Below are 17322 nucleotides of genomic sequence, written 5' to 3'. Positions count from 1 at the left end.
CTATAAGCTGCAAATATTCAAAGCATAAGGTTCCAAAGAGAGTGACATACCCCATGAATAAAAGTAAACAAAATAAATATTGCCTCCTCACGACTGTATTTGTGATATTTAATATAATTATAATCTTTTAGCAAGTAAGCTTAGTGTTTTTTGTTTAAATCCATAATCATATTTATTTAAGAGCAATCCAAATTGAATTTTAGAAGCCGTAAGACATTTTAACTTTAAAAATATTTTGCATAACAATTACTTAAATAAATAACTTTATTAATAAAGCACAGTTAGTTATTAACCTTATCTTATTTTTCAGATGTTCGGCCACGTATGTGTCTCCTCTTCTAAACTAAATTATAAAGGTTAGTTAGTTTTAAATTTTCTCTGGAGTTTTTCTTGTCTTGTGGATTTTATTTATATATTACTATTATTTATTTATATATTCATATATTACTTTTGTTCCTGCAGTTTTTTTGTAGCATGAACACGAAGGAATACGGGAAATTTTTTGACGCTTTAAATAGTTCATGTTTTCTTAATAGTAAAATTAATTCGCATTTTATATTAATTCTACATTGTTTAAAAAAAAGATGCAAAACATTGCTGTTGGGCATTTCAGAACCTCCTGCAAAAAGGCACTATCTCAATTTTAATAAATTTCGATAAATTACAGAGTAAGTATGATGCTTACATCCGAATTTAAATGTTATCTGAATTTTAAGAGATTTAGATTGTTATCATTTATAAATGATCCTTTTTTTGGAAATTTTTGATAACAAGAAGCAGCTAATTCCATTAATTACAGCAGACTCTGTATTTGTATAAAATCTGATGGGTAATCTCAAATTTGTTGAAGTTAAAAGAAATTCACATTAATCTAACTCAACTGTATTGTTTGTTCTATATATTTATATTTTATTTCTATAAACTTTTTTTTTTTGTATAAAATGCTGATAGAAATCTGTGGAATTTTCTTTTGCCTATTTTTTCAAAGTTTTATAAAATTAATTATTCATACATTTTTTTTTGGCAGTCTATAAAATTTTTGCCGTAGATTTTTTGGCCTTATTTATTTAAAAGTTAATTACTTTATCTGGCAAAGAATAATTTTTTTTTAATACTTATTGCTTAAAGTAAGAAATAAGAAAATCAAACTGTCGTTGTAGAGATTAACAATAAATTGTATGAAAAAAATTCTTTTTGAAATTATCTGTTGTCTCTTAAATATCTCTTTGTTTAAACAAACACAATTAAATCATTGTGTTTAAAGAAATTGTTTTTTAATTTATACATTTACTCAAGGTAATTTAGTATAAATTGATTAACTTGTTAACAAAATTCTTTTTTTCACACTTAGTGAAAGTAAAACAATATGAGACATAAAAATAAATTCTATAAAGATAAGATTTTTTTTTATTTTATAAGTTTCAAAACTTTTTCTCATGAGCAGAATTTTTTGTTTGTTAGCATAGTGAGCTTCGTTTTTTAATTTTTTAAATTACTGTCCTCTTTTTTCAATATATAAAAAAACTGATGTAAGAAGCACAATTTTGTAAAAATGTTTATAAAATTATACACTTTTTGATGCTACATTAGAGCCTGTTTTTGAAAACCGTGGAGCACAGCAGTAAGTACAGTACATTTCTATGACATCTGCTGATAGATTTTTTAAAAAAAGTTTAAACATTTTCTGAACTGTCCTAAAATATTTAAAATCTTAAACTAAAATTATCTGCTGATGTAAAAGTTCAATTTCATTTTCGAAAGTCTCTGATGATTTTCTATTTATTAAGTTGATTTTTAGTTTACCCTTAACGGACCAATGCAACCATATAAGCAGCACAGGACTTTTACTTACTGTTGTCTCATATATGGTGGAAAATCAATTTTATAATTTTTATTGCACTTATTGTTGCCAGATACAATTCATTAATTATAATTTATTATGCAATTAACCTTATAATTAATTATTATATTTACAATTAATTGATAGCAATTCATTTTCTTTGAAATTAGAATGTTAAATCTACCGTTTCTCTTTATAAGAGAAATAACTTGGACCCGGTGGAAGTAAACTTAAAATACTTTCCAGACCATTAAGGGTTAATTTAAAATTTTATGATTTGGTTGGACCATTTCTCTATAGGATTTATTAGATTTTTTTATTAATGTATAAAATTTAAAATTAGTTAAACTACATGCATTCAGTGTTTTCATTACAGAAAAAAATGAGAGAGAATTTCTCATACCCAAAGTCATTTCATCTCACTTAACTTTTTGAGATCTCACCCTTTCTCAAAAACAGGGTGAGATCTCAAAAAGTTAAGTGAGATTTCTAAAAATTAAAAAGCACAAATTAGACTTGGAAAAAAATATTTCTTTAATTATAATTCATTTTTAACATCTTCTAATATTTTAAAACATTGAATATTTTTGCTGCATCATCATATAGAAAACGTTCTATATCTACTTTTTCATCAGCTTTTCTCATTAGGTTGCTCAAATGTTTATCAGTCATTTGTATACGATATTTTGTCTTAATTCGGTTTCAAGTGCTAAATGACCTTGCAACAGACGCTGAACAATTCGGAATCACTAAGTAAATTTGTAGCATTGAAAAAAATTTAAACATCTTACATGAAGAAATCTTACCTTCGGTGAACACATGGTTGCAGAGAAATTTGTTCTGAAAGGTGTTCCGTCATTTGGGGGGGGGGGGGACATTGTGTTCTGCTGTTCACACTGGTTCTGAACAATACTGGTAAATAGGGAAGCTAGATAACAAGGATCGATGTTAAAAATAATGAAAGATCAAGGAAGAAAAGTGAAACGGATTTTATTAAAAATGGCAGAAGACTAATTTTTTTTCTCCAAAATTCGCGAATTTTGAAAATAATTAATAGAGTGTGCGATCTTCTTATAATAATAATCGTTAATAATTTTTTTTATGCGAGAAAAGAAAAAAATAAGCGAGATTCTCGCATTATCGCGCTTTAGTAAAAACACTGTGCATTGTTTCATAATTCCTATCTATTTTATCTATGCATATATTGCTATATATACATGTTATATTAAATCTATATCTGATATATAAATCTTACACTAGTCTCGGCCTGTTTCATAATTCCTATCTATTTTATCTATGCAAATATTGCTATACATACATGGTATATTAAATCTATGTCTGTTTTATAAATCTTACCATAGTCTCAGCCTGATTGCACATAGACAGGAAAAATTAAATTTATGAATATAGATGTTGCAGATTGACTTAACAAGTTCTGCTACTAGGCACTAGAGTTTAATCTTCTGTGCAAAATACTTTACAGTATCAAAAATTCTATGCTATTTTGATTAATAATGTATTTGCACTTTTTTTTACCTTGGTTATGTTTTTTATTTATCATCACTACCCTTTTTTTATTCTTTTTGATACTCTTTTACGTTTTTTTTCTCTTTTTTTTCTTCTTACGATTTGTTAACATTAAGTTTTTTTACTTTTTGAAAGCATTTCAGTATTTTCACTCTCATAATAATGACTCAAATAAATTTTTTGAAAGACACTTTAAGTATTATTGTGCATTGATATATTTAAAGTGATTATTAATTTTTATGTATATTGTGCTAATTATGTCCTATGACTTTTTATTAGCTTTCAAGTCTATTATTCAGAAAAGGTATTGCTCTAGAATGTGGTTATTCTCTAGGATTAGTAACGTAAGTTCTAATATATTTTCAATTATATTATTGTATAAAAATAAATGTGTTTTTATTTATTTAATTTAAATCAGGAGAAAATGAAGCTTGTGAATATGAATATTTGGTTAGTAAGGAAATAAATAAATAGGTACCAAAATCCTTTTGAATAAATTATTTCAAAAAAGGATGAAATAATTTTTATTTATGCTTTTATTAGCAAAATATATATAATTTTAAAACTATCAATCAAGCAATCTTTACTGTCAGGTAATTGGTAAATTTTGGGTCCAATTTAAACCTTATTAAATATAAGCACTTTTTTTAACAACCTATTTATTTATCAATAATATAATTTCAATCATTTTCTATAATTATCTTTTGCTCTTTACACATTATGGAATTTTGAGTTTTCTTCAAAGAAAACCATTAATTTCTATTTCTTTGATACAGTGAATATTTTTGGCGTTAAGTGTATTTTGCAGTTATCTGGATAAGTAAAAATCTGAATTGACAAAGTTATGTAAATAGGATGCATTTTTCTTATAAATGATTTTTCACATTGTCTGATAAGGGGCATGTTGTGATAAAGATTCACCAACTTATTCATTACGTGCCAAACGTGGGCATTTTGTTTTACATTTCAACATTAAGACAGTTGTTTGAATAAGTTCTCATAATTATTTGATGCATTACAAAACATTGATGTCATTACATTACATTGTCAATACAAATATTATTATTTTTTTTATTCCTGAAAATAACTATAGGGTTCAAACATTTGGAATCTCCTAAGATTCAATATAAAAGGATGAATCATTCTTAAAAAAAGGAAAGAAAAAAAAGTTGTTTTTTTGCTGTAACTTAGTTATTAAAATTTTTCTAATGTTTTATCCGCATATATATTTAAGTTCTTATAAAACTATGCAACTATTTATTAAAAATAATTTAAATATTTATGATTTATTTTTCAATAATGAAGCAAATATCTCCTGCATGAACATCTATAGCTCAATAACACAAAGTATTTTATAACACAACACCTACACTAATAAAAATTTAATCTTAAGGGGAAAATTTAAACTCCACGGAGAAATATCTTAAGAACATAAACATCAATAATCTTATTTAATAGTTTATAGATGAACAAACTAGCATCTAATAGAACCATAATCTGGCTTTTACTAGTCCGTCATGCTGAATTAAAAGTTCTAACTACTTTTTTTTAAAAAAAATATAAGTTTTATATTTTATCTTCTCCTTCAGAAAATGTCAGCTTCTCTTGACTCTGGAAATGATGCAAATTAGCTGTTGATAGTCTGGGAGAAAAAACAAACTTTTCATCCCATTAAGAATGCAACTTATTTAACAGTTTATAATTTCCATTCTAGTACTTAGCAAAAATTTTACTGTCTTCTCCATGAATAGACAATAAGAAAATCAAATAAGAAAAGTCTATTTCAAAAATGTAATTAATATGTAATTGATATTTAAAATGCAAATGTAATCAAAAATGTAATTGATATTTTAAAAAAAAAATGCTAAGTCACCCATCTTTTCTCTATGAAACCATTATTAATTTTGAAAACCTTAAGACAGTCTTACTATGATTTAATGTTATAAATCTATTATTATGTTTTGATCATTTTTCAAGTTTCTGCCTTCTTTTAGGGATTTGGTTACTAAAAGATTTTTCACATTTTAATGAATGGGAAATAGTTGCCAGCAATTCTTGCTAGTACATTTAAAACTGAAATTTCTCTCCTGCTTTAAATAGATTACCTTATAAAAATAAACGTTTTGTTTTATCAGCTTAAAAACTGAATAACTTGAGTATTAAGACATCTTCTGTTTACAATTCAACTATTGCTGTAAATGTTGTTTTGTTTTGTTGTTGAAAATTTTGATTTGTTAGAATTTTTATAAAATTATTTCAGAAAATAGTTTACTTTATATCTACTACTATATCACTTACTCTATATCACTTGAATATGCAACCTGCTCTTGTTTTCCTCAAGGCCCCCGTGACAGAATCATGGTGACTTGGCGACATTGTCGCAGAACATTACGGAGTTCCTGTGGAAAGATTTTTTATTTGTTAAGCAAAGAAGTTTGGATTTTTTTTACTGCAGAATTTTTCGAAATATTTTTTATTCTACAGAACGTTTTCCCCCCTTTCTTCAGAATTATGTTTTAAAAATGCCTTTCTCCTGTATTGGAGGGGGAAAAAATGCTTTTGATTTTTTCTTACTTTCTTTTGAGAATCAAAAAATTCCACAATGATTGATTTTTGTCAGAATTTGAAATTGATATTATAAAGAGTAATTTCCAAATAGCAAAAATTTAAAAGAGGTTAACGATGCAAATATTTTTTAGAACGGGAGAATATTGTCAGTAATACTTGAATGTGTATTCTTTTATATTTAGATTTAAAAAAAATTCTTACATTTATAATTTAAAAAAAATTATACTGTTCTGTTCTATACATGAAGGCTTTTTTTTGTAAACAGAAAGCGCTTCTGTTACTTTAAATTAGTAACATATATATTTGCTACTAGTACTATTAAAAATGTCTCTCAGAAAGGTATTAGTACTAGAGAGAATTGTTGAAGAAAGCTTGAAAAATTCTGCCACATTCCATTTTTTCGCTGTCAACGTTACTTTTTTTTGGTTTCAAATCCAGTTTGTTTTCATTATTTGGATTTTGGGCATCTTGAATTAGTGCCTATTTTTGAGCGTTTGACATGTGTCAACTTTTTCTACTTTTGTAACTTTTAAAGCAATTGAAGCTTTTATGTTATTAAGTATATTTTCCACCTCAATTTCTTGTAATTATCCATTTAGCTTTATTTAAAAATGTTTTAAATTTTGATCGTCATTAAAAAGAAATCTCATTCGATGTGATGTGACACTACTGTGTATGGTTTCCTAATAATTTCCCAAAATATATTTATTTCATAAATTCAGCATCTTGCTCCTACATTTAAGAATCTATCACAATATAAAAATTTTAATCGAATTGAAATCATGTATTGGCTTATAAGTAATTGAGTACTTATATTTATTACTATAAAACTTTTAATGTTGCCTAACTCTATTCTTTTCTACACTAGGTTAAACAAAATCTGTTACCATTAGAACAATTTCGAGTCTTCCAGTGTTCTCTCTCACAAAATAATTTCAGCGATGTCTTTTCAGAGCAATCAAAACAACACTTTTTAAAGTCTATAGAGAAATTAGCCTATAAAGATAAAAGGAAATCTAAAAAAGAGGCTGCAGTGTTGGTTCCATTATGCATCGCAAATGGGGAACCATCCGTATTACTAACTCTTCGATCTTGGACAATGGGACGAAATAAAGGAGACGCTAGTTTCCCTGGTGGTATGAGGGAAACCTCTGATAAAGATGTTGTTGATCTGGCATTGCGTGAAACAAAGGAAGAAATCGGCTTATCACCTAAAGTTGCTCAAATATGGACTGTATTGCCAAGCATACCTAGGGATGATTTTAGGGTAACGCCAGTTATTGCTTTCATAGGTGATGTTAAAGTTGAGGACTGCATAGTAAATCCAAGTGAAGTTGATCGAGTTTTTACTCTAACTTTAAAATCGCTGTGTGATCCAAAAAACTTTTATTATACTGAATTTAAATCTGGTTATTCCTTACCTTTGTATATTGTTGGAGAGCATCGTGTATGGGGAATGACGGCTGGAATATTGCATCATTTTTTATCAATATTTTTACCAAAGGTTTATACAAATAAGCTGCCTCGTCCGATGATGAAGAAACAAAAGCATGCTCAATATTAAAATTAAATTATTAATTAGTATTTTGAACATTTCAAACTTATATATTTATTGATTATCCATTGATTCAACTATATATTATACCTAGTTTGTATTCTACCTTAGTATAATTTGATGGGAATTTTGGTCATAATAGCTGTGATTATTATCCTTTGGTTATAATCTTTTTAAATTGAAATATATAGATTGGGGTGTATAACCTTTTTCCTTTTTTGCCACAAAAAAAGAAGAAAAAAATAGCTTTTGAGGGTTGAGTTTCAAAGTTTTTATATCCTATATTAAAAATAACTTAATAATTTCTTAGTATGATAATAGAAGCTTTATTCATCTTAACTAAGAATATTTTTTTTGGTAAAAAGATAATCGTAAAAATTTCTAACAAAAAAATATTTAAATGTAAAAAAAATTGAATCCAACCAAAAAAAATCTAAATCTAAAAAAATTGCTAAAAATATAAAAGACAAAGCAAATTTATAAAATTAATTGTATAATTCTTTCATAGTAAAAAAAAAATTGCAGTGTTGTTACCGTAGTCTTCTTTTCATATAATAAAATAAAGAGTTCGCCATTAATACAATTAAATTACAACAAGCTTTTAACTTTTTCCTGTTGAAAAATAGTAGTTTTTAAACAAAATCTTGAACAATATGCGTTTTGAATATGTTTTGGTTAAAAATATTTTCTTTAAATAACTTCAGAAGTGCAAAAATTTTAAATCTTTGGTATATTAAGATAATGAAGTTAGTTTGGTGTGAAGTTATACATTTTTCTCGTGTAAATAGCAATGGGGTTTATTTTTCGCATAAAGTTTTGGCCAAAATGTTTGTGGAAAATTTTTCTAGTGCAAAATTATGTAATTTTTTTCATACCATTTTTGATAAGAAGAAGAGTGCCGCACATTACCCATTAAAAACTGGCTTGCTCTAACACTAGTGGTTGAATAAAAACTTTTATAACTTTAAAATGATAGATGTGGCTGGCTAAAGTTGATAAAATGAAATAGTATAGCGTTTTGCATTTAAGACACTTTTAACGTAGTTTCATTTTATGAACAAATATCTTTTTAATCTAAAACTGAGCAGTTTTCTATTCATGTTTGAAATAATATTGATTGATGATCTATATATTTTGAGTATCTTAATTCCTATTATTAAAATTATTTTTGTAGCTTGTAAAAAAGAGAGAGAGGGGGGGGGGAAAGGAAGACGATGTTTAGTTCACTATGTCCAATACTAATACAATAAAATAACCCATTTCAGTATTAAGCACTAATCATAAATAATCATCTTGATGGGCATCATTACGTCTTCCATTGTATAGCTATCTTACATAAAATGTTTATTTTAGTATACAGATTTTTTTTTTACTAGAACACAATTGAGCATTTAATTACATACTTGTTCACCATTTCTCTTTCAAGTAATATTTAGATAGTTTATACATGTGTATAAATAAAATTAATTTTAATTTTGTATTTAACATGGCCAGTTCAAAAGTGATTAATTTGAAATAAATTTCTTTTAATATTGTGTAATCAATCTCTAAGATTTTTTTCATACATTTCTTTAAAAATACATTTATTTTTGAGAAACTGATGAATATTAAGGATTTTACTGGATCTCTCAAATTTTAATGGAACACTTTAATTTTTAATTTAATAAATATCTTTCTTAACATTCATCACAACATTCGTGTGAGAATGCTTTTTTTAAAACACACTTTTTTAAATTGCTTTTTAAAACAAAAATTTTTAATGAATTATTTTCAAATTTGCATTCTTTTATTCAGATTTTGCGTGTGTCAATATATCTAACAAAATCGAAGTGATTTTTTAAGGAATGAACTTTTTTCATTGCTTGGAAATTATTAATTTCAAACAGATAAAAAATTTTCTTTAAAATTATCCCAAAAATTAATTAGCATTCAACATCTTGTTGGGATTATCTATTTATAAAAGTTGTAGATTCAATCTATTAAAAAAATTATGGAATAGTAATTAATAAAAATAATTTAATTAATTTTTTTGGTACATCATGCAATTTGTTTTTCTCTTTCAAAACTTTAAACCAACAAAATTTTTAAAATTTGTGCAGTAGTGACGATCTGTTCACGTATGTATAATGTTTATTATTTATAATAAATTGTACTAATAAAATATTTTGTATAATATAAATGTCTGATTTATTTTTTCTTCCAAAGCAAATGAAAATATCTTTCGCTATTCTTGTCCTTTATAACCTTTACTCTTCATCAACGAAATTTGTAGTTTAACTTCTTTTTTTTTATTGTTACGAATTAAAATTTAGGTATCATCCATTGCATGAAATTGATAATTTTACACAAAAGGAAAATAATCAGGAGAAAATTGATCTAATTTTTTTATTTTTCAAGAATAATTTTGTCAAATGTAATGACACACCGAAAAAAATTGTCTTGATACGTATGAAAATATTTAAATGCATTATTGTAGAATTTAAAGTAAATTAAAAGCTGTCAGATTTTGTATAAAACATAATGTGAAACAGAAGAGAAAAAAAAAACATATCTTGTTTTTTCTAAAAAATTTTTTTCCTAGTTCTTCCAATCGTTTAAAAGTTTGTAATTTTAAATCCTTTATTTTTAATGAGGTAAAATAGCTCGATATTAAAGTTATGCGAATTCTTGAAATCAAAAAATTAACGATTAAAATTTGTTTTCGAAATTTCGGCTAAACATTGCACCTGATGTCAGTATTTTAAATAATAGTGTATTTAACATTTGCTGTTATCCGAATAAAATGAAGTGTATTTCTTACTATAATATAAAAATATAAACCATTCTAACGATTTCCAATGTTCGTATTGGACAAGCAAATCACATGACATGATGCTTAATAAAAAGCGAATGTTAAGCTGAAGGCTGTGTTTTGTAACCCTTTGGCCAAGCAAAATGAAAATCGCACTTTACTGCCTCGAAATCGAGCGTAGATTTACTGTTCAGACTTAAGGAACAAATGATTTGAATATATTCATGTTTGGGGAAGTTGTAAATTATACAAATTGAAGTAAACTCTCGTGAAATGTAACGTGAGGTAAGGCATGCAAATGATTATTTGTACCATTATCAATAATATGTGGAATAAATTTCGTTAATTTCTAATAATTCCTTCATTAATTTTCACAAACATTAATGTATTCAAAAAATTACTAAGTCTTTAGAAAACGAAAAAAATAAAAGCTAATTTGGCGACATTTTTTCACCTAGAGAAATATCACTAAAATCAATGGATAATTCTCAAGTCGCGCATATTTGTATGAACAAACAAGGCAAGCGTGTAGGAAAGTGATTGATAGGATTAGGCTCATATAAATTGACTTAACCGGACACTAAAGCGGCATTTACTTTCAGTTGGCACGATTTTCAACGTTCTCCAGTATGAATACTCAAATTTAATTCGTTCATAAAGTAAAAAATATAATTTTAAGTTTGTTTTAAATGATTGCTAAAACTAATTAAATAAAAACGCTAATGATGCCGTTATTGCGTTTTAGCTAGCCGAGTGTATAACTTTCGTGTTTTTTGTACAACTTTTAATTGAATCGATGAGTTCGAAAACCAGTTTTCTCGACTTTTTTTCAAAATTGAGATTCTTGCATTTATAAGTTAAGTTGATACAGATACATAGTTAGGATGTAAGGAATTCATGTCCTCCTACTTGGTTTAGCATTGAAATCTCAATTTATTGAAACAATGCCATATCCTGGAGAAAGATGACCCGTTCTCGTTTGGCTACCGTTGTTGCTTATGAAATTGTTCGCTTAACCTAATAATTAATTATTTAGTTTAGGCTTGTAATTTTGCTAATTCTTTTTATCACACTATGAGTGATTTAGAGGGTAGTTCTTTAGATGAAATATGCAAGAAAATAAGGAGGGATAAAAGTAACTATGAGCTGTAAAGGAGGTGACTACCATATATGGCAACGTTACTTTTAAAAAGTAACGAGTAAAAGTACAAGTATTTTTAAAAAAAGGAACGAGTTAAAAGTAAAAGGTTCTTATTTTGAAAAGTAACGAGTAAAAAGTACAAGTAGAAGTACAAGTACTAAACAAAAAAAGTAACGATTTAAAAGTACATTTCTAGGAAATCGAAATTCAAAGTTACCTGAAATTTCATTGAATAATATTCTTATGTTCTTTAATGTTTTTGCAAAATTGTTGTTATTTATTTAATTATTTTTAATTTTGAAAGTTATGGATATTAATTTATTTTTAAATTCGCAAGAATATTATAATATAATTTTATAATGCAATCGTATAATATAATTTTAAAATCAAATATAATTTTAAAATCAAATATAATTTTAAAATCAAATATAATTTTAATATCAAACTTTTTATGGATTTGCACGAAAAAGAAATTTTATCTATTGACTTTAATTTTTAGTTTATTATTTTTATTTAATTAAATTACCATTGATTTAAAATTGTTTTACTCTTTAGAGACGCGTTTTAAAAACACAAACATAAACAAAGCAAACAGATAGCTTTGTGATCTTTGAGCTAGTAAAAAATAATTGAATGTGTAGTATAAGTTGAAACAGAAGGTATTTAAACACGAAGTTAGCTGTGAATGCATATATATTGCATTCACAGCTTTTTTTTTTTTTTTTTTTTTTTTTTTTTTAAGAAAGCTTACCGAGTATTAGAAAAAAGTAACGATTTCATTCGATATTTCCGTTACAAATACTTTTACTTTTTCTCTAAAAAAGTAACGAAAGTACAAGTAAAAGTACTAAATTTAAAAAGTAACGAAGTACAAGTAAAAGTACGTACTTTTTACTTGTACCGGCGGTACAAGTAACGAAAGTAAAAGTACTGCCATCTATGGTGACTACAAGTAATATTTCAAAAGTTATGTACGTCCTCGGGAGTCAAAAATTCCCCGCGGAAAACGAATTTCTCGAATCCGACGTCCTCGCGGGCGGCCATTTTCCCTTTAATGTTGGTGATACATTTTCAATTTTTGTTATCTTACAAGAGTCTAGCGCCTCACTTCTAAAATGACCCTCTAATCTAGAAATACAGTAACATACTACGCATGGTAGAATTGATGTTTTCTCTGTCTTCCGTACTGCAGCGGTTGAAAGGGACTTTTCAGCAATGAACTTACAAAAAAAAAAAAAAAAAAAAAAAAAAAAACGTTACGTACTGGTCTTAAACAAGAAGCGTTAAACGCAATTATGAACATCTACCTAAATGTAAAACCCCTATCAGATTTTTGTGCAGAAACCTCTGTAAATCATTAGCTTGATTGTGGAACTGGCAAACGTCATATTTGATTCATTTAAAAAACGCTGTACCCTCGGATAAATTGACATTCCAGATAACTTGACATTTAAATTATTTCATAAAAGAAATAAATTATTTCATAAAAGAAATAAATTATTTTATAAAGGAAATAAATTATTTTATAAAGGAAATAAATTATTTTATAAAAGAAATAAATTATTTTATAAAAGAAATAAATTATTTTATAAAAGAAATAAATTATTTTATAAAAGAAATACTAGGTTCCTATTAGTAACCTAGTATTACTTTTATTACTGTATAATGCAATGCTAGTATTTGTAATCCTAGTAACTACTAATTCATTGCGCAATTTCTATAAATGTTTGTAATAAATAAGAGAAAATTATATTTTTATTTATTTAGAAGCGACTAGAGAGCGGGTTAGTTTCAAAGGAGGACGGGTACGTTGTTGGACAAGCCGTCCTCGGGGACGAGTAAAATTTTTGAGTTTTTCGAGCCCTGCCGTAGCATTTTAAGAAAAATGTGCTATCAGAATGCTCCTATGGAAAAGCAAGAAAGGAGAAACAACAGTTTGCCACATTATAGCAATTTTATTTATAAAAGCACTTCACTTGATGAATTTTAACTATTTCCTTTCATTGGTGGTTTATGCAAATTAATATTTACGCTATACAAAAAAAGTATCCTAAAAATGGTACCATAACCAGTTAAGGCAGCAGGGTTTAGAAAAGTTACCATAAACCACAAGAAACTTGCAGACATCAAAAAAGTATTGTAATATAAACCAAATTAGTATTTGTCTTTCTATGAAGAAACTTGTAAGTGGCCAAGCACAGATAATCATAGTCCAGAAGATGTCTGAATTTATACAAATATCTATGAATAGGTATTCTAAGACTTAAATAAAATCTTTATTTCATTTTCAAGTGGCAAATTATTAATATTTTCGCTTCTTATAAATAATGTATAGTATTCGCTTTTAGGAGATGACTGGTTTTTTCCGAAAAATAGCCATCTCCAAATTCTAATTATTTTTTAAATTGAAAAATTAAGTGATGTTATCGCACAATTGAAATATTTTGCGATAGAATATTTTGTAACCCAACTATATTTTAAAATTAAAAAAAAAGCTCTATGTATCAAGCTGATACTTAACTATTCAGTTTTTTGTCTCTCCTGTAAAGTTAGTTTTGTTGGAGATGACCGGTTTTCGAACTCATTGATTCAATTGCTTTCCTGCAATACTCACCAGATCTTCTCTTCTACCCCCTTTCAACAGCAAAATGATACTGGAAGATGCGTTTTCTTCCCAAATTGATTGATGTAAAACGGAAAAAGTCTTTTTAAGGGGATGTAGAGGGCGAATTGAAGTTATAAAATAATGTATATTTATATTTTCGTATTATATTTTATATTATGTATAATGTATTCTAAAATAATACATTATACATAAATATATTTTATTGCATACAAATGTTTTAATAATACCAAGAGATCGATAATGATAAGAATATATAACCATTTTATTATATTTAAGAATTGTTTATTGGAAATAATAACTTTTTACAAAATAATAATTTCCGCTTACAATTACATAAAAACGAATTTAAAGTATGGGTTTAAATTTTTAAGAATATTTCATAATTTTTATGTTTTGCCCATTTTTATGTTTTGCACTCACACGTTAAATCAAATAATTTTATATGCAATTTTTTTAAAAATAGTTAAACAGTCTTCGGAAGAAAAAAATCTTTTTAGTTTTATAAATGTGTAATAGTATATGTACTACCCAACTGAGAAGTATTAAGGTAATTTTTTAATCATCTATATAACTACAGGAAATGAAATATCCATAACTCGGTAGTTTGAATTTTAACAGGGTCTTCTGGATGCATCTTTTGGTTGAAATCTTTAGGGTTCATTGTTTGGCTTAAATATTTATTTATCTAATCATTTTAAAATAATTGAAGATCTTTATATTCTGTCTTCATACAAAGTATGAAATAAAAAGAAAAACATTTAATGATAATCAAATGAAATGTCAAAAATAAATTTATGGTATATTTATTAGAATTTAAGAAAAAGTGACTTCTTGTTAATTAATTATTTTCAGAACATAAAGTTATTTTGTCACAGTTACTTAACTATCATAATTTAAAGCAGAAAACCATTGACAGACATGCGTTTTTTTCCGACTCAATTTTTCTCTTTAAATTGCTTCTTATCTACTTAATACTTCCGGAGAAAAAATTTCCTTCTCGGCAACATTCACTCAAGCATTTTGACATTCTGTCTACGCGCATTTAAATATTCATGAAAAAAACAAGAAGCACTTCACTTTTTAATCAATAAATCTTGAGAGAAATGAAAACCTCCGAATAATTTAGTTTCTCTTTCTGCCCAAGGAGGGCGTGACGTTAAAAATGGCGGCACTCTTCCCTCCGAGCGAGGATGTTTCCCGAAATTCTCACTTATCTTCTATGGAAGAGTATAAAAAATTATATCAGCAATCTATTCAAGATCCTGATAAATTTTGGGAGCCCCTCGTGAAGGAGTTATTTTGGAAGACTACCCCACCTAAAAGTGGAGTTTGTCGATACAATTTCGATGTTCGGAAGGGAGAAATCTTCGTGAAGTGGTTTGAAGGCTCGAAAACGAATATATCCTATAATGCACTGGATAGAAACGTGGAGAAGGGGTTTGCTAACAGAACTGCTTTTTTGTGGTAAATTTCACTTTATATTACAGAAATAGTAATTTTTCTTGTGATTTTTTTTAAAGACTGAAAATATAAACTTTACTTAAAGGTTAAAATGTCATGAAAATATCTTGGTTTTCTACATTTTATGCTTTATGTCCTATACAATTTTAAAATTATATTACAGAAAAAATATTATGTTTTCTTACCTTTGGTTGTTTTTTATATCATTTGTTTTAAAGACTGAAATTTTTTTTTTAAAGGTCAAACCCTCATGAGTATATTTTGGTTTGCTTTATGCCTCATACAATATTAAGATTGTATTTCCGAACGAATATAATATTTTCTTATATTTGGGTAGTTTATAAGAAACTACGAGGAAGGTTTCAAAAGGTACCCATTGGAAAATAATTAAAATTGAAACATCTATTGCCGTACATAATTTTGACTCTCTAATTAATGATTTCGACTAACTTCTACTTTTCTAAATTCTTTGACTATTTTTTAATATACCAAAAATTAAAAGTTAAATTAAAAATGGAAACTCCAAAAAAGGGGTTTTCATTTCCGGTTATTAAAGGAGAACTAATTAATTTTTCGCAACCGATTAAATAACCTTTTTAAACATGTTGTTTTTCTACTTTCTCTAAAGAGATCGGAAAAAAAAAATTCTAATTTTAATAGTTTTGTAGTAATTATTAGTCGGATTGTTGAAATCGCATATTTTGTAAACCTTAGCAGAAATCACAGTTGAAAAGTTTTTCAATGTGATAGAGAACAGTTTGGAAAAGTGCTTTTAAGAAAAATGTGCCTAAAGTTCAGTTTTCTACGCGCTAATACTATAAATAAAGAATACGTAATATATAACGTCATATTATATATTCTTTGCTATATGTCCGTGTTCCTCAAATTTTTTTTAAAATTTCTTAGGGTGTTGTATAAATCAAACTTTTAGAGATGATAGCAGAATAAGATGAAACAAACACTTTTCCTCCCAGAAAGATGGAGTCGCAGTTAAGATAATCTTATGATTTTCCAATCGTATAACGTTTTGCATCTAAAATCATAAGTAATAAGCAGTAATCTGTTTAAAAAATATTGAAGTAAATTCAAAGTACGTACTTTCATTGCTCAAATAGCTTCATTCAGATTTGAAAGGATTAAAATTCATTCCTGGATTGAATGAATGATTGTAAGATGAATGAATAAAAAAGTGTAAAAAACAATTATAAAATTAACGAAAAATATTATTCTTATTGGATATCTCGTAAAAAATTTTTTGGATGCAATTTTTTTTCTCATTTTTTAATAGTTTTAAAAATTGCACTATATGCGAAAAAGTGCGGTTCCATTTCCATTCGAAGATGAAACTGCAAATAGTAACTGTAACAGGGATCTTGTCTGTCTTAGAAATTCTAACAAATAAAAATGTGCCAAATAAACTTAAAAATTAAGTTTATGAATTTTTTTTAAACAATTTATCTATGTGACTTCTTATATCAAAACACAAAATTCAAAATAAATCTGTTGAATAGCTCCCGATCAAAAACAGTTTCACTTCTTTCTTTTTCTATTAAATTGGTAAAACGAAAAGCTGTGTTTTAAAACCGTTATAATTCAGAAACGATGATGCAACCTATTTATTCTAAACTTTGTTTGAATTTTAGTATAAAAAATTTTATAGACAAGCATGTTTGGGAATTTCTATTAATGCTTTTGGTAGATTTTATCTGGTATAATTTTATTTTATTTTATTTACTGACATAAGCGATCGCCTTTTACATTTGTGTTCCCCATATTTTAAGTCGAAAAGTGTTAGTTTCATCATATTCAATAA

General features: G+C 26.5%; 2 protein-coding genes across 5 annotated transcripts in view; both read left to right on the top strand.

The window, feature by feature from the left end:
* The first annotated feature begins 27 nt into the window (after positions 1–27).
* LOC107442275 (mitochondrial coenzyme A diphosphatase NUDT8) lies at positions 28–9669 on the top strand. 3 transcript variants are annotated; one of them, XM_043041585.3, is made up of 4 exons: positions 28–134; positions 311–356; positions 3647–3711; positions 6804–9669. In XM_043041585.3, the coding sequence occupies exons 2-4, from the start codon at positions 311–313 to the stop codon at positions 7497–7499; spliced, it is 807 nt and encodes a 268-aa protein (XP_042897519.2). In that variant the 5' UTR covers positions 28–134; the 3' UTR covers positions 7500–9669. The 3 variants fall into 3 exon arrangements, with proteins under 3 accessions (XP_042897519.2, XP_071036180.2, XP_042897520.2); XM_071180079.2 differs by having other exon boundaries at positions 42–63; positions 6804–7998; XM_043041586.3 differs by having other exon boundaries at positions 51–208; positions 6804–7998.
* The window catches only part of LOC107442272 (acetyl-coenzyme A synthetase, cytoplasmic), a 47993-nt gene continuing 30981 nt past the window's right edge, over positions 311–17322 (top strand). Inside the window, exons 1-2 of one of the 2 annotated variants that reach the window (XM_087160632.1) lie at positions 311–356; positions 3647–3711. Coding sequence is in view for 1 of the 2 variants with exons in the window: in XM_087160623.1 (XP_087016749.1) it covers positions 15211–15512 (302 nt within the window). In the remaining variant the exon portion in view is untranslated. Of the gene's footprint in view, positions 357–3646; positions 3712–15177; positions 15513–17322 lie in introns of those variants that run through there. The other variant, XM_087160623.1, reaches the window with a different exon arrangement.

This window comes from Parasteatoda tepidariorum, chromosome 1 (assembly GCF_982258835.1).
Source record: "Parasteatoda tepidariorum strain Cologne lab strain chromosome 1, Ptep-v5.0, whole genome shotgun sequence".
Taxonomy (NCBI): Eukaryota; Metazoa; Arthropoda; class Arachnida; order Araneae; family Theridiidae; genus Parasteatoda; species Parasteatoda tepidariorum.
The sequence above is the reverse complement of the archived record's forward strand: the minus strand, read 5'-3'. Positions and strand labels throughout refer to the sequence as shown.